Here is a 22,998-nt window from a genome sequence, read left to right as displayed (position 1 = left end):
GAGTTGGGGTTCAGTTATTTTTCACATCACTTCCATCTCACTTCATATCTTTGCCCGAAAAATAGTAGCTCGGGAGCTCAGGAAGGAGTAGCTCGGGAGCTCGGGAAGGAAGAGCTCGGGGTCGGACCAAGAGACTAGGTCGGATTGGGCTTGAGACCAGGTCGGGTCGGGAGTTGACCTAGGACAGCTAGGGGTTGTCTTCTTCTAGCTTAGTTCAGACTTTGGTGTTAGGCACACACATATTGACTGAGATTGCCAGCGAGTATACATGTTTATATGTTGCATTTATTTGGCATTATTATGTGTCATGATGTATGTTTTACCGCTTTCTATATTCATATATCATGTGCACATACACGTTGAGCCTATACCTTGTTATACCTGATTATAGAGCTGCTCAGCTCTATCTCGATATTCTGTCACTGAGAGTACCGCGACGACGGGGACATGTATGTCTGACTACTCTGGTGTACTAGACGAGTGTGGTTGCACCCAGAGGTTGATCCGTGCGGTGGCAGCACTCATTTGGCGCCAGTACTGAGCATGATTTTCAGATGACCCTTTACCAGTCATCATGTTGCATGCATCATATATATACGTGTACTCATGTTTATGTACTGGGCGTTAGCGCTCACGTCCTAGTTGTTATCTTGGACACCTTATTTCATGGGGCAGGTCGCAGGATGGATGGAGCTGGTTGTTCAAGGCAGGACTAGGAAGCAGGAGCCTTGAGGAGTTAATTATACATCAGGATTTGATATAGCTGTATAATTTTTACTTTTAAGTTTTTCGATATGGTTGTATCACTACAGTATTAAGCCTGGATTTATTTACTAAGCTGATATGTAAATTATGGGTTTTGTTTCCGCACGTTTTACTCTGTTAAGCATTTTGCTTTATTAAGTTTATTGCATGTTATTAGTTGCCAGTTAGTAAGTGATTCCATGCAGGGTCACTACAAGACCAGCGGAGCTAGGTTTGACCAGCAGTGTTAGAGGTACGTAAGTACTGACCGAGATAGCCGGCATGATATATATGCTTATATGTTGCATGATTATGTGTTACGTGTTTTACCCTGTTTTACGGCTTTAGCACATGCATATTTTTACGGTAGACTGCATCTTGTATGATGTGAGTCATGATAGTTTCCATCGGTGATGAGTTACTCTTTATGGATTCTTGTCTAGGGACACTCAACCCCTAGTTTTGCTATCACTAGGAGCGACCACGACGGTGGAGTAGACGCTATAGTTGATAGGAGAATACACGAGTACCCCACGGAGTAGCTCTCTTAGCACGGTACTGTGTGTTCATGGCGCCCTGAGTAGACTGTTTTACCCAGTGATTTTTAATCATTTGTTTGCTGCATATTAGTTTATATATCATTGCTTCGTATTGAGCGTTGTCGCTCACGCCCCTATGTTTGGGTATTGTGGTGTACCTTGTGGTGGGGCAGGTTTGAGGCTGGATGGTCCAGACGGCTCTCAGCAGGATTGAGAATCCGAGAGTGTGAGGTTTTAGAGGGTAGGGATTGTGTACCCTGAACCTTCGATTTGGTTGTATAATGGTATTTATACACTTTTGTTATCGTCGGTTGTATTCTGCCGATTGGATTTGTTGTATTTCAATTATCCGCTCCTTACGCTTTGAATTTTATTGAATGCACTTAATTATAACTCTGATTAGCTAGTGGATCCGAGATGGGTCGCTACAGTAATGATGATTAACTGGCTAAAAACAAGATTAAGGGAACTTCAAATGAGTCTAAAGATTGCGGGAATGGACTCAGAATTAGCCCGGAGGGTCAGGTAGAACGGATGCAACGTTCTGAGAACGTACGCAACGTTCTCAACGTCAGCCATGAGCTCAGCAAGGTGACATCATTGCTTACGACCGATGGGACAACGGACACAACGATCTCAGAACTTACGCAACGTTCTGAGGATCAGACGCAACGTTCTGCGTCTATAAATATGGGATCCAAGGCTCATTTCTAGTCGCTTATTTCCTCTCCTCTCTCTCGTTCTTAGCTCTTTTTAGGGGATTTTAGGGGTTTCTAAGCGTCGTATTGGGAATCTGGAAGTGGCGGAGCGCTTCGGAAGCATTCGCAGAGCTGTGCCTAAGTTTTGAGGCTATCGTCATCAAAAGACTGACTTCGGATGCCGGTATAACCACAGATCCCTAAAGAGATTAGGAAGTATGAGATAACTTAGTTAAGACTTTTAGGATATTATGAGTGATATGATAATTATTGCTTATAGGCTTGGACTGTGAGTAACTGAACTGCTAGGTTGATAGGGTGCTTGGGATTTCTACAGGTACAGACGTATTATCCGAGATACCAGATTGAATATACATGTATTGTGTTTTCATGTTTTATGTGACATTATCATATGCATTGATATTATGCGACATGCATATACACGTTGAGCTTTTATGCCTTGGTTTGCATAGCCTGTAGTTGGGGTCACTCACCCCCGTATTTTAGTGTATGGTTTTCCATGGACTTGGAACCGGTTATATCCACGGGTTTATGGTATGGAAGCCACCTCCTGATGCGACGGCTCAGCGTGCTACATACCATGGCGCCTTGTCTGAGCAGTTTTTTTGGATAGGTTTTCCAGTACCCTTCATACTGCATATGCATGTATGATATATGTATATTCGTACTTCTGTACTGAGCGTTATGCTCACGTCCTAGTGTTTTCGTGTTAGACACCCTATTCCATAGGGCAGGTCTCAGGTTGGACAGACCCGGAGGCAGAAGTCGTTGAGCTACAGTGGTTGCGTTGCGAGCCTTCATCTGTTCAAGTGCTTAGGGATCTCTGATTAGCTAGTGAATCCGGGTTGGGTTGTATGATATTATAAATTGGCCCGGTTGTTCTGCCCGTGTATGTTGTATTTGGACTTTAAGTTTTCCGCTGGATTTATTTAATTTTCATATTAAGATATAATTGCATGATTAATCTCTGATTAGCTAGTGAATCCGGGTTGGGTCACTACATTTATTGGTATCAGAGCATGCATTGAATTTGGGGACATAGTAAATCTTTTCTGATGTGAAAGATCAGTCACAGCTGCAACCGCAGAACATACTCAGAATTTAAAAAAAAATTTATGTCAAGGCTTTGGTACCACTTGCTGGTCCGAGGTGCGGCATCACGAGATAGAAAACTATAGAAATTGAAGAATAAAATAGACACCAAGATTTACGTGAAAGCCCCCCAAAAATAATTAGGGTAAAAATCACGGGCAAGATGAAAAGATTCCACTATAATATTTGGAGAATTACAACATCTCTTTGTGTTTTCAAGGAGACATTCACTCTATTAATACAAGAAAAAAAATCTATGTCACAAATATATATAAAAATACACTCAAATGTATTGAATGTTATTAAACTGAAAGTAGGGAACTCAAAAGATGGGATGCTTGAAACTGATTCAGAACCTATCTATTTATAGATAAGGAAACTGTGTGCAAACCGCGTCTTCTGAATTGCAAATCGAGTGGAATTATTATGCAAATTTTCAACTACTGCGTGCATTTATATCATTCTCCCAATAGCTCATTAAATGAGCTACAACTCCTGACAATTAGAATCAACCCCCCTAAGATTTAATCAGAAAAAATAATCATCTTACCATTTAGTTTGAGTGATGAGATAGATAATACATAGATAATTAATGTATTGTAATAAAAAATAATAATTAATATAATATTGGATTTGATTGATTGATTATAGTATATTTGATTTGATTGATTAAATATTATATTAAAATGATAAACTACTATTTTATCCTTCTAAAAATAAATAAAATATAAAATAATATTATTTATAAGGGGTAATATAATAATTTAAATTCAATGATTTGATTAATGTAAGATAAATTATTAATGATTTGATTGATGTAAAATTAATAATTAATAGATGGATAAATAATATGTCGAGAATAACGTGAAATTGGATCAGATAATTCATACATAGATTAAAAATAATGTCTATCAAACGGTGCCTAAAAATAGTAGAACAAAAATGAGTCACACCAGTAGAAATCTTGAACCATTTCTTCTCTAAAACTATTCTATGAGTTTCAGCAATTTTTTCTGCAATCTAAAAAAATGGGAAGCTTTAAATTCAGACTAGTTAAAATTCTTACACATTGATCACTAACAAAAGGGAAATCAAGAATGAGTAGTATTTGCTCTATACTCATCATGTTCTATCATGGGCACAGTTCTTGTGCTAGAAGCAGTGAGAGCCCTCACATGGCCAACCATTGAAACTTGCAAAGCTTCTTCTTCATAAGCCCTTCTCTCCAGTTCATCCATTCTCGCCTTCTTTTTCGCGTTCACGAACATAGCGATCAGCAACAAGCTCAGAAGAAACGCCCCTAAGGCGGCTCCAATGGAGCTCCCTATGGCTATCTTCCACTTGCTAACTCTTCTCTTCAACGGCACCAATGGCGACTCGACCACCAACCCGAAGTGACCGTTCCTTGTTGCAACGCAAACCTTAGGCCTCATCTGGCTTGACAGTGTCATCTTTCCATCAGGATCAAAGCTTGCACATAAAGGGACGATCCCGGTAGAGATATTGTATAATGTTGTGTTGCTAAAATCTATAATGATTGGCTTTTTTCCAGCTTGAATTCCCAGCTCAAATGGCATGGTGCTGCTGAAGTTTATGATCCCACTCACGCCAATAATGTTATAGGCTAGTAGGCCTAAAACAGGTGAGATGAGTCGATATCCGGTCAATTCGTAGTTGTTGTAATATATAGATGACCAGTTTGATCCAAGATTTTGTCGGAGCAATATGACTCTTTCGATGCAAGGATGCACATCAACACCAACGTTCAAGTGGAATTCTTTGATTCTTGCTCCGTATCTTCTCAGGCTGCCACACCGGTATCTTATGATATCGACATTTATGCCGGAAAGATTTGCTGGTAAGTCGATTCTGTGCAGTTTGCCTGTTCTCATGAAGTTCTTGTTGTATGATCTGAACGTGTAATCCCGGATTGTAAGATCGAGGAGGCGGGCCGATTGGACTTCTTGAGTTTGAGCTTGGAGGGTTTGCAAGGATGCTAGTGATGTAAGAATCAGTGTGAGAGAAAAGAAGATGCCCATTTAAGGATTTTAGGTGGTATTGTTTGCAAGAAGGGATTTTTGATGAAAATTTGATTGAGCATGGCAAAAGGTCAGCTTTATTTGAATGTAATTAAGGTGTACTTTAATCAGCTGTGGAATGTTTGAGGAATTAAACATGCCGGGAATGATTGTTGGTGTAATCTAAGGAGCTTTTCTCAATGTGAAAAAAGATGGAAGTAAAGTGGAAGTTTTATGTATTCACTCTAGTGAGAAAGCAGCCCCCAACCAAAGATTTAATCGAAAATATAATGGGAGGAGAGGTAGAGGATTTACATCCAAATTCGAAATTTAGGGACTGCTAATATGACATCGAATATTTAATAATTTTTACGTTATGTCTGCATTTGAAAAAAATACGGGTTGATATTTTAAAAGACATGATTATATATGCACATATATATTATTTTATAGTTGTAATGCTTGCCTTAAAATGGAGTTAACGAATTTGAAGCTGTAAAGAGTGAGAAGCAAGGATGGAAATGGAGGGAATGATTTAGGAGAGTGGGTGGGATGATGATAATTATTAAAGTTATAAAGGCATGAAAAAAGGAGATCATGGCGTGCCAAGGCTGAAGTTCTATGTCCTTTCTTTAATTAAAAACAACCCCAAAACATGAAAACATTTATTAAAAATATTTTTTTTTGTTTTATAATAATAATTCTGAAGATCATGAAACTAAAATGTTGAGGTTTTGGAGTAAAATAATATTTTTTGATTAATATATATATCTACATTTAGAGTTCCAAAGTTAACTTTATGTGATGCTTTCTTGTATCTTTATTAATGTGATGTTTACTTCTACATTTTTAATAAAGAATAGAAAAAAGAGTTGCATTTATGATTTACTAGTAACAGATAAGTGCAAATATCGAACTTGAATGCACTATGAATGGTCACAAAATTGTGCAAATGAACTTTATACGCAATTTTTTTCATCTTCTATTCAACTATTTTAAACAACCGTGATTTTTTCAAACATTTTTGTTTAATTTTCTAATCATTCAATTTTTATATCTTTTATTTTTATTTCTCCTACTTTATTTTCGATTAAATTCACCAATCCTATTATTATCTCTTATTTCCATGTTTTTTTTTCATTATCGAATTTGATGTTATTTAGTCTTTTTCACACTTACCTTTTTTTTTAATTGTGATATTATTGCTTTATTTATTTGAGTTATTGTAATATACTTTTTTTATTTAAGTTAACTTTTTGGGTTTTCTTCCCTTAAAACCACCCTTCCTTTTGTCTTTTGTGTTTCATTAAGAATCACTCGATTTTATCACTTTTTTCTACCGTAACTAAAAATACATCATTGTTTTTAGGTATTAATTTGTCAAATTATAAAAATATTATTGTGTGATTTGTTGTTTGGTTATTTAAAGTTTTTTCATGTTTAGACATTCATTTTTTTTTGTAAATGAACCAAACGTAATATTAAATAAATTTTCAACTCTCTCTTTCGATACATTTTAAAGTTTTTTACGCGAGATATATCTACGTTCAATATTATTATTATTATTATTATTATTATTATTATTATTATTATTATTATTATTAATGTATAGTTTTTCGTGTAATGACATTTCCTAATATATTTATTTATTATTATTATTAGTACTACGTACTAATACTAATACTTATTATATGTTTATTATTATTATTTATTATTATTATTATTATTATTATACATTAATTAATGTATATATGAAGCTTTTTTTATGAGAACAAACCATTTCATTAGATATTAATCTTTATTTCTACGTGAAATCAGATTTTTTTATTTATTATTATTATTATTAACTATTATATTTATTTATTTATCATTATAATTATTATCATCATTAATTGGTTAAAATTTTATATATTTTCGTGCAATGACATTTTCTAATTTATATATTTATTATTATTATTATTAATATTACTAAAATTTATTACACTTTTATAATAGTAATAGATATATTTATATTATTAGACGAACAATATACAATTAAACTAATTTACACTTTGTTTTTTATGAGATATATCTACACACAATCACATTTTGTATTTATTTTTATTATTAGTATCACTAATAATTATTATATGTATTTATTATTATTATTATTTATTATTATTGTTATTATTATTATTAACATCATCATCCTCAATTAATTAATGTTGTATGGGTTTTCATGCAATGAAATTTCCTAATTATTATTATTATTATTATTATTATTATTATTATTATTATTATTATTATTATTATTATTATTATTATTACTAATACTTATTCTTATTTGGTAGAGTTCAACCTAGTTTAATTATATCGATTTTTCATTTATAATAACTTTTATATATAAATTTGGCTAAAAACTTTTTATATACAAATTTTGTAGTTATATAATAGTTTCACATCTTATACTAACCGTTTTTATGTCCAATCATGCATACCAAAATTTATTTTATTTTATCTCTAAATTTAACACACGTCTCTTTTAGGTTAGCTTTTAAATGACTAATTTATCCTCACTCTTCTCTACCATCCTTATCTCATTTCTCCTCATCTTCTATTTCAAACTCATCATTTATCAAGTTTTATTAAATTATCAACTTATTAAATGATCCACATAAATTATACAATGTTTTTCTACTTTATCTCAAAGCTCACGTGTTTTTCTCAGTAATAATTTTTTGCATTATTTTTCAAATAATTAATATCTAATAATTTTAATAAAAAAATAATATTGTTACCTAAATATTATTTAAAAAAATTCGATATATTATAATATTAAATTTTAATAATGCATGTATTTTGTATATGCTGTCATTTTTTAAAATAAAAAAATTGATAACATGCATTGTCATCATTATTTTAATTATTTTTATGCTATCACTATTTTTTATCCAATTAAGTTTCAAATGATGACTACAAAATTTATAATTTTGCATTCTATGTTTATTAAACATGATTAAAATCGAACAAATTATTTTTTAATTTAGTGAAAATAAAATGAAAAAAATTTGTAGATACATAAAAAGTCACGAATGTGGATACAAAGATCAATTTAAGATAATAATTTAAACATTAAGACAATTTGGATAATAAAAAATTATTAGACATTGAACTTAAAAACACAATTTATTTTATATTTACACAATAAATCAAAGAGAGCATGAAAAAAAAAATTAATTGAACAATGAGAGGCAAAATATATTTGTAGGATAAAAATTCATCTAACAAGACAATAAATTAATAGGAAATCATTTAAGAGGAAGACTCACAATTAAACTCTTACCATTTTAATGTTATTAAACTCACACCTAAACTCTTATCATTTTAATGTTCACACAAGTACAAAGTGGACATTTAACAATTAAACTCACACTTTTTAATAAAAAAAATTTATTTAGACAATGAACTTAAAAATACAAATTTATTTTATATTTACACAATAAATCAAAGAGGGCATGACAAAAAAAAGTTAATTGAACAATGAAAGGCAAAATATACTTGTAGGATAAAAATTCATCTAACATGATAATAAATTAATAGGAAGACATTTAAGAGGAAGACTCACAATTAAACTCTCACCATTTTAATGTTATTAAACTGACACCTAAACTCTCATCATTTTAATATTCACACAAGGACAAAGTGGACATTTAACAATTAAACTCACACTTTTTAAGATATATTAGATTTCATCATTTCTTTAGGTGAATGACCCAAATATAACCGTTTGCATAGTAGATAAGATGATACATACTATAAGATATCGTTTGATATCATAGGTATTGTTTGGTACATGAGATAAAAGTGGGATGAGACACAAATTTTTACTCATCTCATGTTTTTCTCATTTTTTTGTTAACCCAACGATATCTCATGGCCCGGTATAACATTAGATGTAGGTGTGATGACAAATACCTCTTAACACATGGTATTAGTGGAGGATGAGTGTCATAAGTAAAATTGTGTGAAATTTACAATGGTAATTAAGAGAACAAACACAATAATTCTACAAAATAAAAAACATACAAAATAACATATTATTCATATCTATTTCTTGCTTATCCACATCTCATCATATTTTTATTCATCATCGTACATCTCATCCATGATACCAAACGGTATCTATGAGATGAATGAAGGATATGTATAAGTGTGATAAAAATATGATAAGATATAGATGAATAATATATTGAGATGAATAATAGATTATTTTGTATGTATTTAATTTTTTAAAATTATTATGTTTACTTATGTAATGTCTTAACTAATGCTCTTGTTAATAGCAAACAATTGTGAGGTAAAATACTATATTTGTAAATTTTCACACATATCAAGTCAATCATGTCTTCATTACATTGAGAAGTGTTTCTCATCCAACTCATATACAATAACATCAAGGGTGATTAGATGAAATTAAATTAACCAAAAAATGAGACAAATATAGGATGAGTAAAAAAATTGTGGTTCATCACGTCTTCATATATTGTAACAAACAGTACCTAAAGATGATAAATCAACATACATGGATAACATAATGATGCATGATACTAATTATTTGCAGAACTTGAACCAAATATTGAACAAAACAAATATGAATAATTAATCAATCTCTTATCATTCACATCAATTAAACGATACTTTAGGATACCATTTATGTGCTAATTAAGACGGAACAAATCATACTGTCAAAGCTTTTTGGACCAAAAACTATAGCAATACTTGTGTTTGATCTCCCTTCCGACAAACTCATTAGATAGTTACCCTAGGGTCCATTTTAATTTTGAGCTTTTTTCTATTTTACGAATAATTTCTGCTTCTCTCCAATTTGGGGAAAAAAAACTCTCAAAACATCTTTCAACGTACAATCCGAAATATATACGACATAATTGTTTGGTCTTTTTACAAATCTTAGTTAATGTGGCTTTAGATATCAACGATGATTATATTATAAGCTCTAACTAATAAGAGTACCAAATTAGTCGTATATCATTTTAGTGTATATTATTTATAAATATATATATATATATATATATATATATATATATATTTTTATAAATAATACATAAAATTTAGTCCTCTGTGGCGAAAATAAGGATATTTTAAAGATTTTTAAATATATTATAGGCCCATCGACCCTTTATCGAATAAATATATGGGCTTTATTTAATACGTCAAAAGCAGAAACTCAGTAAATTAAGGTTGATGGGCCTCCACTTTTTTTTAAAGGTAATGGGCTTCTATTTTGAGTTGGTCTATAAGAAAAACCTAATTAGATTTTAGGGTCATGGTTCTCAAGTCTAATGGTGCGTTTGGATTAAGAGGTTAGTAGAGGAAAAATGTTGCTTTTCTAAAAATATTTATTGTTTCAACTTTCAAATGTGTTTGGATCTGCAATGTTTTTAAAAACATTTATTTAAGTCAAAATATGTGTTTTTTTAAAAGTTTATATTTATAACTTTTTAAATGTTTTTTTTTATAATTCAACTAAAAACAAAATGTTTTCAATTTATTTATCCAAATACAAAATTACTACAGCTTTTACTACAAAAATACTTATAAAATCCAACTTAAAAAAGGGTTATACACCCTATTAAATTATGAAAGTATATCGAAATTTTTTTAAAATGTCTTTATTTTCAACCTACAATTATTTGTCTTGTTCAAAAAAAAATCTTAACAAAAATATTATTATTTTTTATTTTATTATTTATGGTGAAGTTTTAGGGGTGTTAAAATTGAACCCGTCATCAGTTGACCAGATAATTATCAAATTAAGGTGAAGATTTTGGGGTTCAGGTTAGACCCGAAATATTTGATTTTTTAAAATTTTTAACAAAAATACACATAAAAATAATCAATATATTTTGATTTAAATACATAATAACAAAAATCTCGCTTATATAATTATATATAATTTAAATTTGAAAGTTCAAGTATACAAAATTTAAAATATATTTAATACACAAAAAAATTATTTTTAAAAATTAATGTTTTACAAAATAATTATTACATATTAAAAATCTATTAAACAATATACAATATTTTTTTTTTCAAACATACAATATATAAAAATATAGTAAATATTTCTTAATTCTATAAATAAGTAAAAAAAAAAAACTTTTTAAACATTTCTCAAACCAAATCCAAATAAATCAATAGAGACCTACTTGAACTAGACTAACCTGATCAACCCAAACCTACATGATTTCATTTTTTTATTTTGTTTTTTAAAAAAAAAATAATTAATTATTGCACACAATAATAACTAGCGACTTGCACACATAATGTATATGTTTGTTAATATATGTATTGTTAAACTATAGAAGATAAAAAAAAATGTAATAGTTGTTATTATTATTATCATAATTTATTTTGTTTGAAAAAATATTCTTAAACAATTAAACACATGGTGAGAGTTACTTTTCAATATCTGAAAATCAACACATTTGATTTTTTAATTAAAAATTACTTTATTAGGTGGAGGATAATTTTGAAAATTCACTTAAAAGTATAAAGCCGTTACTATAATCTCCTCTCATTTTATTAATAATAATAGATAAATATATTTTAATTTAAATATATAATAATAAAATTTCGCTTATATATGATGTAAATTTGAAAGTTTAATTTAAAAATTTTAAAATATATTTACTATAAAAAAATAAACAATTATTATTTTTGTTGAACATAAATAATTATATTTTAAAATTTTATAAAATATTTATTTTTGTTGAACTCGGTAAAATTAATTACATAAGCAAGTAATAAAAAATAATAATATTTTCATTAAAAAAAATTTTGAGCAAGACAAAGAATTTTATATTGAAAAGAAAGAAATTTTTAAAAAATTTTGAGATGCTTTTCTAATTTAACAGGGCGTGTAACCCTTTATGTAAAACTCTATGTACGTATAACATTATCCTCATTTTTTACACACTGATTTTTTTTTTGGATTTATTTAAAATGTAATTCCAAATTTGAAAAAAATTCCTACGCATAGATAAATTAAAATCAAGTTCTCAATTATTTCCAACAATTTAATTAAAACATTATGGATACTTTGAGAAATAAACGAACGATTATACCAAATTAATTAACAACCGAAAATCTACTAAGATTAGTGGATTTCGAGTTTGATGGGGGCAAGCCATCTATATGGCTATTAGGAACTCATCACGTGAATCTTACCCGCCATTCAAACTAATCTGCCCTCTCGCCTAAAAATTTCTAGTAGAATCAAGTCTGAAAGTTGGATGCATGATTCTGCGTAACTATTCAACACCTCACCAGCCCAAAAAAATATATATATAATCAACCCTTTTTTATGCAAAACAGATACAAATTCAGCTCATCTTACGTACTTCTTTCTTTGCATCCCCTAGCTAGTCCAATAATGTCACCAAGCCCACGAGTCGAAATCTTGGCCGGCAGCGGGATCGCATCGATCCCGAAAGAGTACGTCAGGCCAACAGAAGAACTCAACAGCATCGGTGACATTTTCTTGGAAGAGAAACTGATCAGTGAAGGGCCAGAGATTCCCACCATCGACTTAGCATCCATCGACGCGGCGGACGAAGAGACCCGAAGAAGATGTCACGAGGAATTGAAGGCCGCAGCGATGGAGTGGGGGGTTATGCATCTTGTCAACCATGGGATATCGGAAGATGTCGTGAAACGGGTTAAAACCGCGGGGGAAGAGTTCTTCGGGTTGCCTATGGAGGAGAAGGAGAAGTATGCTAATGATCAAGCTTCAGGGAATGTGCAAGGCTATGGTAGCAAGCTTGCTAATAATGCTAGTGGCAAGTTGGAGTGGGAGGACTACTTTTTCCATTGTGTTTTTCCAGAGGACAAAAGGGATATGTCCATTTGGCCACTCAAACCTGCTGATTATGTGTGAGTTGAGTTTTCATTACATCATCTCTTTATATTTTTCAACAAACAAATGATATATATGTGTGTGTTGATTATGTGTTCTGTTAAATGAATTCATCAAGTCCGGCTGTGACCGAGTATGCGAAGCAATTAAGAGGCCTAGCAACAACAATATTGTCAGTTCTCTCTCTGGGGTTGAAACTGGAAGAAGACAGACTAGAGAAGGAAGTTGGAGGCATGGAGGATCTCATTATGCAGAAAAAGATCAACTATTACCCAATATGCCCTCAGCCGGAGCTCGCCCTGGGAGTTGAAGCTCACACGGACATAAGCGCCCTCACTTTTATCCTCCACAATATGGTGCCCGGCTTGCAAGTTTTCTATCAGGGGAATTGGGTTACAGCGAAATGCGTCCCGGATTCGATCATCATGCATATTGGGGATACTATTGAGATTTTGAGCAATGGGATGTATAAGAGCATACTTCATAGGGGATTGGTGAACAAGGAGAAGGTGAGGATTTCTTGGGCTGTTTTCTGCGAGCCACCAAAGGAGAAGATCATACTCAAGCCTCTGCCTGAGACGATTTCGGAGGCTCGACCGCCGCTCTTTCCGCCTCGCACGTTTGCAGAACATATAAAGCACAAGTTGTTCAAGAAAGGTGATGGGGATGGTGGCCATGATCAAGAATCCCAGGGACATGTAGATCACAAGTTGTTCAAGAAAGGTGATGAGATTGATGCTCGTGATCAAGAATCCCTGCAGGAACATAAAGATCTCAAGCTGTTCGAGGAAGCTGCTCCTCAACAAGAATCCCAGGAGAAAAAACCAGAGAATAAGTTGATTTAGAGTTGAACTTTGTCATTCAAGATCAAATGTTGTGTGTTGTTTTTGGATTAACAGGAGACAAACCTCGTACCCTACATATATATATATATATATCTTCTTCATAATGTTTAACCATAATATTGCAGCCGTTTTATACTGAGAAAAAAATTGCAATTTTTGGTCCTGTATATCCATTCTTTGCGATTTTGATCGTCTGTGTTGTCAAATTTCAACTGTTGTTTCGCTTATTTCTCCACGGGCAATCAGCACCAACTTTGAAAAAGCAGTGTGCGTGTTTAGTTTCAAGTGTGCTAATGAAATACACCAGAAAGTCATTTCCATGGAAAAAAAAAAACACCATATTTATTCATCATATAACATAGATAAGTTCTGTGAAAGAACCTTCTTCATGGATTAATTTGGAACGCCGATTACTGCAATAATTTGACAGAAATAGGACTCCGGACAAATCGTTTCTCCGAACACCACGACACAGCTCCTTGTACATAGGTGGTCGTATTGGCAGGCAGAGTAGACAGCTTGCTAAAGCTTATCTGATATGTCATCTTTTGGTTTACTTCAGTGAATACTAGTGTATCGGGTGCAACCTTTATTTCTATCCCAGGAACTAATTGTATCTCAATGCTATAAGTCGAGTTCGCCTCACCAACATTTGTCACTGTCCTCGTATATGTTTTCGTTGCGCCATCGAGTTCAACTGCAAAGGAAGGGTAGTTCAGTTGTGCTTGGGGAATGCTCGTTATGTCCGAGCATTTAACGGTGCTCTGCACGATCACCTCGATTTCCTGGTCCGTGTATCCTAGACCACACAGATAAGGGATGTAGTCGTTTGGTCCGAGATCGTAGATGAGCCCTGGGTCGTCTGCATTTGGCGGGTTGACAAGGCCTGCCCCTAAGGCGAATACATCAGCAGGCAATCCCCTTTCATCGATGATGGCACTGCCACCGAGGTTGTACTGAGTGGCAGTGGTCATGATCGCCGACTTGATCGCTGCAGGAGACCAATCCGGATGTGAGCTTTTGAGGATGGCAGCAATGCCACCAAGGTGAGGGCATGACATCGAGGTACCGGTAGCCACGTTAAAAGCGGCGGTCTCTTTCGTGTTGTTATCAACGGATACATGCCACGCGGCGAGAATGCTGACACCAGGGCCTATGATGTCGGGTTTCAGGATCCCTGGACTGGCCAAGCTTGGCCCCCTGGAGGAAAATGAAGACACCATTGGAGCCAGAGGATCTCCAATCACTGTACCATGGAATAAGACCGTGGCCGTAGGCGCTGAGGTTGATGTTATGTATGATTTAATCTTTTGCCCTGATTCGTAACTCACGTGTGTTGCTGGCAGCACGTGAGGATCCGCTATCGTGCTGTAGCCATCGAGTTCAGCGTTCATCAGAATCATGGCAGCACCGCCGGCATCTTTCACTGTTTGCCCCTTGACGGTCCGCGGTATATTGTGATCACCCCTCGAGCATAGCACGACCTTTCCTTTGACATCAATGCCATCGAGCGAGCCAGGGCCGCACAAACTAGCGGTCTGGTTCTCACTAGCCCCGCCAGCATCAATCAAAGGCAATAATGTTGTGGGAAAATCACTAGGTTGAAAAGCCGACACCCCATCATAGATATCCATGTTCCCTAACAAGGCCGTAGCCACTAACTTCCTGTCTATTGTACCAGCACCTACTGTGAGAATCCAGGGCGCCTCATTCGACATTGAAGAGCTCACTGGACCAAAATTACCCGCGGAACAGCTCACGAAGATACCCTTTTGGATCGCTCCAAACGCACCGATAGCTATACTGTCATTGTAGAAATCAGCTGAGGGTCCACCGAGAGAGAGGGAAAGAATGTCGACACCATCGTCCACCGCGGCGTCCATCGCTGCCAGTATATCAGCGTCGCTGCAACTCACAAAAGTACAAACTTTATACATGGCTAGATGTGCCCGAGGGGCCATTCCTGTGGCCGTTCCATTAGCCAACCCAAAAACATTGGCATCGTTAACAAAGTTCCCACCAGATGTGCTAGCCGTGTGCGTCCCATGACCTATATCATCGGCAGGCGGCCCTGGAAAAGCTTTCATGAAATTCCTTGCACCGATCAGCTTCTTGTTACATGCCACCCCATCAAACTCACATTTCCCTTTCCACTTGGAAGGCGGAGGCGGCATACCTTGGTCGTTGAAAGACGGGTGCCCCGGAGTTATTCCACTGTCTAAAAGTCCAATGATCACGCCTTCACCAAAGTTGGAACCAGGCCAAACTCCGAAGGTGGTATGCAACCCCAAGAAATTGGGACTATGAGTTGTTTGCAAACTCAATACTCTCTGAGGCCTTGCAAGCAAGAAACCATCCATTTTCTCCATGCCCTTCACTTCTTCTGCAGATAGTTTTGCTGCAAACCCAGTGATCACATTGCGATATGTATGAACCAGCCGAGACGAGTCCGCGGCTCCTGCTGCCGTGCTTTTCGGCAAGAAGGAATGGTACCAGCTTTCCAGGTCAGCAGATGCACCATTATTTCCTGGCAATTTTACATGAACAATGTAAGTCTCTAAGCTGCTCCCCGGCGCATTTTCATATGCTATCATTTGTTGAGACGAGGCAGGATGATTTACAAGAATCAAAATGTTTAGAAATAACATGATCATGCATTTCTTGATCTTCATATTTTTTTAGCAGAGTGATCCACTAACACTATACATGCATTAATATGCGACATTTTCAGAATCTGATCTCCGGCCGGCCAAGAAAACACGAAATGCCGGCAGGAGGCTAAGTAGACTTGGTAACTTCGCTGTTTGATCACAACAAGAAGACATTTTTTTGTGATAGTTTATTATTTCATATCTATATAACTACTCTGGTTTGGATCTTCACCTATTTTATATATATCTAGAGAATAGAAACAATAATAAATTTATAATCCTCGTTTTGTTTAAAAATTCTACAAAACATAGTGGATTATTTGATTATTCGGCTCAGCTTATGCCGTGAGGTTGATATTAAAACAGATTTCGATTCGATGCATTCGGACGTTTTTGGCCAATTCTTCCCGATAAAGTGTAGATTGAATTAGGTTTAGCTATTTTAAATTGGGGAAATTGTATACATCGCCCTTGTAAAATCTAGGGTTTGCTGATAACCCCCTATGAAAATTTTTTAAGCTAATAAGCTCATGTGATTCTAGATCTGTAGCATACACGTTATTTTCAGCTAAAAAATGACGAAAATATCCTTACTTAAATAAATAGTTAAATTAATTTTGTTTTATAATTCTATATTTAATATTTAATTGAATAAAATAATAAAATTTTAGTTAAAAAACTATGAAAATGATATATAATTATTTTTTATTAATATTTGTTATACACAAATATTTTTTAATAGTAAATTTTATTATTACATTAAATTAGGTTATAAGTTTAATTATTTTTTAAATAAAATTTAATATTTAAATTAATTATAGTGATTGTATAAATAAACTTAATTGAAAATATAAGTTAATGCATTGGTGTTTTCATTTAAATCTTCAATAAAATGTGATAAATTAAAGAGTTCATAAAAGTCAAAGGGCATTTCTGTCATTTTTAGCCAGAAGGGGTGTTTATGCTACAGATCTAGAATCACAAGGGGCTACTAGCTCAAAAAAACTTTCACAAATAGATATCAGCAAACTCGAGATTTCACAGAGGTGATATATGTCATTTCTCCTTTTAAATTTTATTGAATATACTGTATTCCTAATTAGAAATTTGAAAAACTAATTGTAATATATGAGTTGAATATTCCTAGAAAAACTATACACCTCATTATAAATTGGGACAACTTACATATAATTATCATGAGTATATTAACCTTTCCTTAAAGGTTACTTAAATGATTTAGAAACTATCGCGCGAGATACAAATTTTATTATGCATATAAACACATGTTAGTACGTACTTCTTCGAACGCAAATGCTTGTATTATTTTGTATAAATAAATTAGGGGTGTTTATCGGTCGGTTCGGTTTGAATTTGTCTAATTTCGGTTCGATTTTCCGATTTTCGATTTATGAAAAATACAATCCAAAGTCAAACCGTTTTACTTCGGTTCGGTTTTTATACTATAGCAGACCTGTTTATACGGTTCGGTTTTATCGGTTTTATCATTAATAATACCTAACACAATAAAAGAAATATAAATTTCATCCAACATGTAATTTAAATACCCCAATACACAATTTAAAATTATTGTCACATAGTAAAAAAATAAAAAAACATCAAACAACACAAAGATAAATATCCAACCACAATCTTATAATATTTTCAAAAAAACAAAACAAATTTTGATACGTTTAAATTAATAATATAAATACATTGTAAAATATAATATGTTTTTCTACATGATTTCTTAGTAAAAAATTTAAAAATAAAGTTTAAATAACTTACATAAACAAGAATCAACTAAAAATTACATAAACAATAACAATGAATTAAATAAATAACAATAAACTAAAAATTATCCAAAATGATTATTCATTCACTAAATACCATCTCATAACATATATAATATAAATAAAAAAATATAAATAAAATTATTAATTTAATTCAATTTCGGATTTTTTCGGTCGGTTCGGTTTTGACATATATAATCCAAAACCGAACCACATAAACTTCGGTTTTGATATTTATATTCGAATTAAAAAATTCAATTTTCAGTTCGGTTCGATCTTTGACTTTTTCGGTTTGGATTTCCGGTTTTTTCGGTTTTATCCGAAATATGAACACCCCTAAAGTAAATTAGAATATAATATATTGAGGATATATAATTTATCATGAGTATATAATTATCATATGTTTTTAAAACTATAATGTTTTACTGATTTTGTCAAGCTTATCTATAATCAAGTTCAATCAACAAATTAACATTAGGTTAATGTAAACAACTGATAATTAATCAAAGTAAATATTCATTTTTATTAATTGTGATGACTTCCATTATTAAAAGTTACTCTTTCTACTTGTTTTTAAAAAAAAAAAAAAACTGAAAGATTCCACGCTAATCCGAAAAATCTCACACACTCTAAGTTATGCATATCATATACTAGTAAAAAACACGTGTGACGCACGTGAGTACACATAATTTATTTATAATTTGTGAGTGATCATATAATTTTGTCATTTCATTCACAATTTGAACATTTTGATTTTGTTAGAAAATTACATTTAACATTGTTCATTAATTCAAAAATATTTATTTTAACCAATAAAAAGTAAGTAATATAAGGTTTATATAATTATTAAGTTTGTATAATTATTATTTAACATTTTGTTCCTCATATCTATCTATACAAAAATATCAAGATCTCAAAAAATATTTTTTTATTTTTAGTTTTTTAAATTACTATCGAAAGTTTTAACTTTTTGTTTTTATCTTAGAAAATTTTGCCATTTCATTCACAATTTGAAACATTTTATTTTTGGTAGAAAATTACATTTTACTTTGTTCATGAATTCAAAAATATTTATTGTAACCAATAAAAAATAAGTAATATTAAGTTTATATATACTTATTAAGTTTGTATAATTATTATTTAACATTTTGTCTTCATATCTATCTATACAAAAATATTAAAGTCTCAAAAAATATTTTTTAATTCTAATTTTTAAAAAATTACTATCGGAAGTTTTAATTTTTTGTTTTTATTTTTTGAAATTATTTACAAAAATATTTCTTTTAACTGTTTTGGTTGAAAAAATACTCGTTATATTGTTCATAGATATGAAAAATATTTATTTTTAGCCAATTAAAAAATGAGTAATCAGACTGATATAATTATTAAGTTTGTTATTTGTATAACTTCTTCATATCTATACAAAATTATATAAGACTCATAAATATATATCCGTTTTTAATTTTTAATTATAACATGTTTTTAAAATTACTATGAGAATTTTTAATTTTTTGTTTTTCTTTTTTCAAAACTGATTTCTTTACAAAATTATTTTCTTTTATTTTAGTTATTTAATAGGTAATAATAATAGATTCAAAACTGATTTCTTAACAAAATTATTTCCTTTTATTTTAGTTATTTAATTAATTAATTAAATAAAAACAAATCCCACCCATTTTGTTTTTCTCTTTCCAAAAACTGATTTTGTTACAAAAATATTTTTTTTATTTTATTTATTTAATCAATTAATTAAATGAAAAAAATCTCACCCAAATTAAAGCATGAAATTATTGAAAATTATTTTAGGCTTATTATATTGTAACATCTTTTTGATTCATTTATTTTAATCAACTCACTATTACTCAGTAATGAATGCATTTAGTTAATGTGTAATAATTAACAAGCCATGTATTTTGTATTTATTTATATAAAAATTTATACATTTACTTTTATGTCCTAGCTAATAATTGATTTTTACATTTATGTCTTTATTTGTATTAACTTTTACATGAAATTGTGTAGAATAAAAGGGCAAAGTTATAAATTCACAATTGTAAAATTTTGCCCTTTTATTCACATTTTTAGATAGATAATAGACATTTTTATGTCCTAGCTAATAATTGATTTTTACATTTATATCCTTATTTGTATTAACTTTTACATGAAATTGTGTAGAATAAAAGGGCAAAGTTGTAAATTCACAATTGTAAAATTTTGCCCTTTTATTAACACTTTTAGATAGGTAACAAATAGATTAGATAGTTAATAGATATAAACTTTTGGTGATTTTGTAATAGAATTTAGATATCTATATTAATTAAGGAAAAATAAAACAAGGCATACAATCCAAAGAAATTTTAGCACTGGGAACTAGGAACTCATTTCCTTTGAAAGAAAACACCTTATTAATTGGTCATGTAACAAAGTAATTAACTCCAGTGAAGGTAATTTCTTGATGCATGGATTGATTACAGCACTAATTTGACAGAAATCGGACTTCGGACAGCTCGTTTATCGGATCGCCACACCAAAGCTCCTTGTACGAAGGTGGTGGTGTTAGCCTGCAGCAGAGCAGACTTGCCAAAGCTTATCTGATATGTCATCTTTTGGTTCACTTCAGTGAATGCAAGTGCATCGGGGACTACCGTTACTTCTACACCGGGAACCGATTCGAAATCAGCCGTATAACTCGAAATCTCCTCGCCAACGTTTGTCACAGTCCTCGTGTACGTTTTCGTGGCACCATCCTGCAGCTCGACTGCAAATGAAGGGTAGTTCAATTGTGCTTCGGGGATGCTCTTTATGTCCGAACATTTGACGGGGCTCTGCACGATCAGCTCGATTTCCACGTCCGTGTATCCTAGACCGCACAGGTAAGGGATGTAGTCGTTTGGTTCTAGATCGTAGATGAGCCCTGGATCGTTTGCACTTGGCGGGTTGACATGTCCTGCTCCTATTGCGAATACATCAGCGGCCGACCCCGTCTCATCGATTATGGCGCTGCCACCGAGGTTGTTCTGAGTGGCGGTCGTCATGATTGCTGACTTGATCGCGGCAGGAGACCAATCAGGATGTGCGCTTTTGAGGACAGCAGCAATGCCACCAAGGTGAGGACATGACATGGAGGTGCCTGAGATGATGTTAAAAGCAGCTGTCTCTTCAGTGTTGTTGTCGACTGATACCGGCCACGCGGCTAGAATGCTGACACCAGGGCCTGTGATGTCGGGTTTCAAGATCCCTGGACTGGCCAAACTTGGTCCCCTGGAGGAAAACGAGGCCATACTTGGAGCTTGTGGATCTCCAATCACCGTCCCACGGAATAAAATCGTGGCCATAGGAGCAGAGGTTGATGTTATGTATGATTTAATCTTTTGCCCTGCATCGAAACTAACGTGTGTCGCTGGCAGCACGTGAGGATCCGCTATCGTGCTGTAGCCGTCTAGTTCGTCGTTCATCAGAATCATGGCTGCACCTCCGGCATCTTTCACGGTTTGCCCCTTGGCGATTCGCCCTATCCCACCACCCCTCGTGCAGAGCACGACTTTTCCTTTCACATCAATGCCGTCTAGCGAGCCAGGGCCGCACAAACCTGTGGTTTGGTTCTCACTAGCCCCGCCTGCAGCATCAACCAAAGGCAGTAATGTTGTGGGGAAATCACTAGGCTGAAAAACGGACTCCCCATCATAGATATCCATATTTCCCAACAAGGCCGTAGCGACTATCTTCCTGTCGATTGTGCTGGCGCCTACGGTGAGAATCCAGGGCGCCTCATTCGACAATGAAGAACTGAATGGACCAGAATTGGCAGCGGAACAGCTCACGAAAATACCCTGTTGGATAGCGCTAAACGCCCCGAGTGCGATCCCATCCATGTAAAAATCAGCCGGGGGTCCACCGAGAGAGAGGGAAAGAATGTCGACACCATCCTCCACCGCAGCGTCCATCGCTGCCAGTATATCGACGTCACTGCAACCGTTGACGGAACAAACCTTATACATGGCTACATGTGCACGAGGAGCTATTCCAGCGGCCGTCCCATTCGCCTGCCCGAAAACATTGGCATCTTTAACAAAGTTCCCAGCAGCCGTGCTAGACGTGTGCGTCCCATGACCTTCATCGTCGGCAGGTGGCCCGGAAGAACCGCTCACGAGATTCCTTGCACCGATCAGCTTGTTGTTGCACACCACGCCATCAAACTCGCACTTCCCTTTCCACTTGGCCGGCGGAGGGTCCACGCCCTCGTCGTCGAAAGACGGATGGCCCGGAGTTATTCCGGTGTCCAAAACTCCAATGATGACCCCTTCGCCAAAGTTGGAGCCAGGCCAAACCCCTACGTTTGTATGCAACCCCAAGAAGTTGGGACTATGACTTGTGTGCAAACTCAATATCTTCTGGGGCCTGGCGAAAAAGAAACCATCCATTTTCTCCATTTCCTTCACTTCTTCCACAGACAATCTTGCCGCAAAACCAGTGATCACATTGCGATATGCGTGAACCATTCGAGACCCTTCTGCTGTGCTTTTCGGCAGGAAGGAATGGTACCAGCTTTCCAGGTCAGCATCCCCTGGAAATTTGACATGAACAATGTAAGTTTCTAAGCTGCTCCCTGATGCACTTTCTTGAGCCTTGGCAGAATAATTTGCAAGAATCAAAATGATCATGAAAAGAACATAAAGGAGATCCAT

General features: G+C 33.7%; 4 protein-coding genes across 4 annotated transcripts; 1 reads left to right on the top strand and 3 right to left on the bottom strand.

Annotated features, from left to right (window-relative positions):
• Window positions 1-4,141: 4,141 nt before the first annotated feature.
• On the bottom strand, window positions 4,142-5,133 carry LOC140871915 (uncharacterized). The gene has a single exon (XM_073274658.1). The coding sequence runs from the start codon at window positions 5,131-5,133 to the stop codon at window positions 4,186-4,188; it is 948 nt and encodes a 315-aa protein (XP_073130759.1). The 3' UTR covers window positions 4,142-4,185.
• Window positions 5,134-12,453: 7,320 nt separating this feature from the next.
• LOC140871882 (anthocyanin synthase-like) lies at window positions 12,454-13,993 on the top strand. The gene is made up of 2 exons (XM_073274621.1): window positions 12,454-13,044; window positions 13,146-13,993. Exons 1-2 carry the CDS (start codon window positions 12,476-12,478, stop codon window positions 13,870-13,872), a joined length of 1,296 nt encoding a protein of 431 aa, XP_073130722.1. The 5' UTR covers window positions 12,454-12,475; the 3' UTR covers window positions 13,873-13,993.
• Window positions 13,994-14,282: 289 nt separating this feature from the next.
• On the bottom strand, window positions 14,283-16,520 carry LOC140872173 (subtilisin-like protease). The gene has a single exon (XM_073274956.1). It carries the CDS (start codon window positions 16,518-16,520, stop codon window positions 14,283-14,285), a length of 2,238 nt encoding a protein of 745 aa, XP_073131057.1.
• A 4,261-nt stretch (window positions 16,521-20,781) lies between these two features.
• LOC140872111 (subtilisin-like protease) lies at window positions 20,782-22,998 on the bottom strand. The gene has a single exon (XM_073274857.1). The coding sequence runs from the start codon at window positions 22,996-22,998 to the stop codon at window positions 20,782-20,784; it is 2,217 nt and encodes a 738-aa protein (XP_073130958.1).

The sequence above is a fragment of the Henckelia pumila genome, unplaced genomic scaffold, assembly GCF_033568475.1.
Source record: "Henckelia pumila isolate YLH828 unplaced genomic scaffold, ASM3356847v2 CTG_461:::fragment_3, whole genome shotgun sequence".
Taxonomy (NCBI): domain Eukaryota; kingdom Viridiplantae; phylum Streptophyta; class Magnoliopsida; order Lamiales; family Gesneriaceae; genus Henckelia; species Henckelia pumila.
This window is presented reverse-complemented; position numbering and strand designations above follow the sequence as displayed.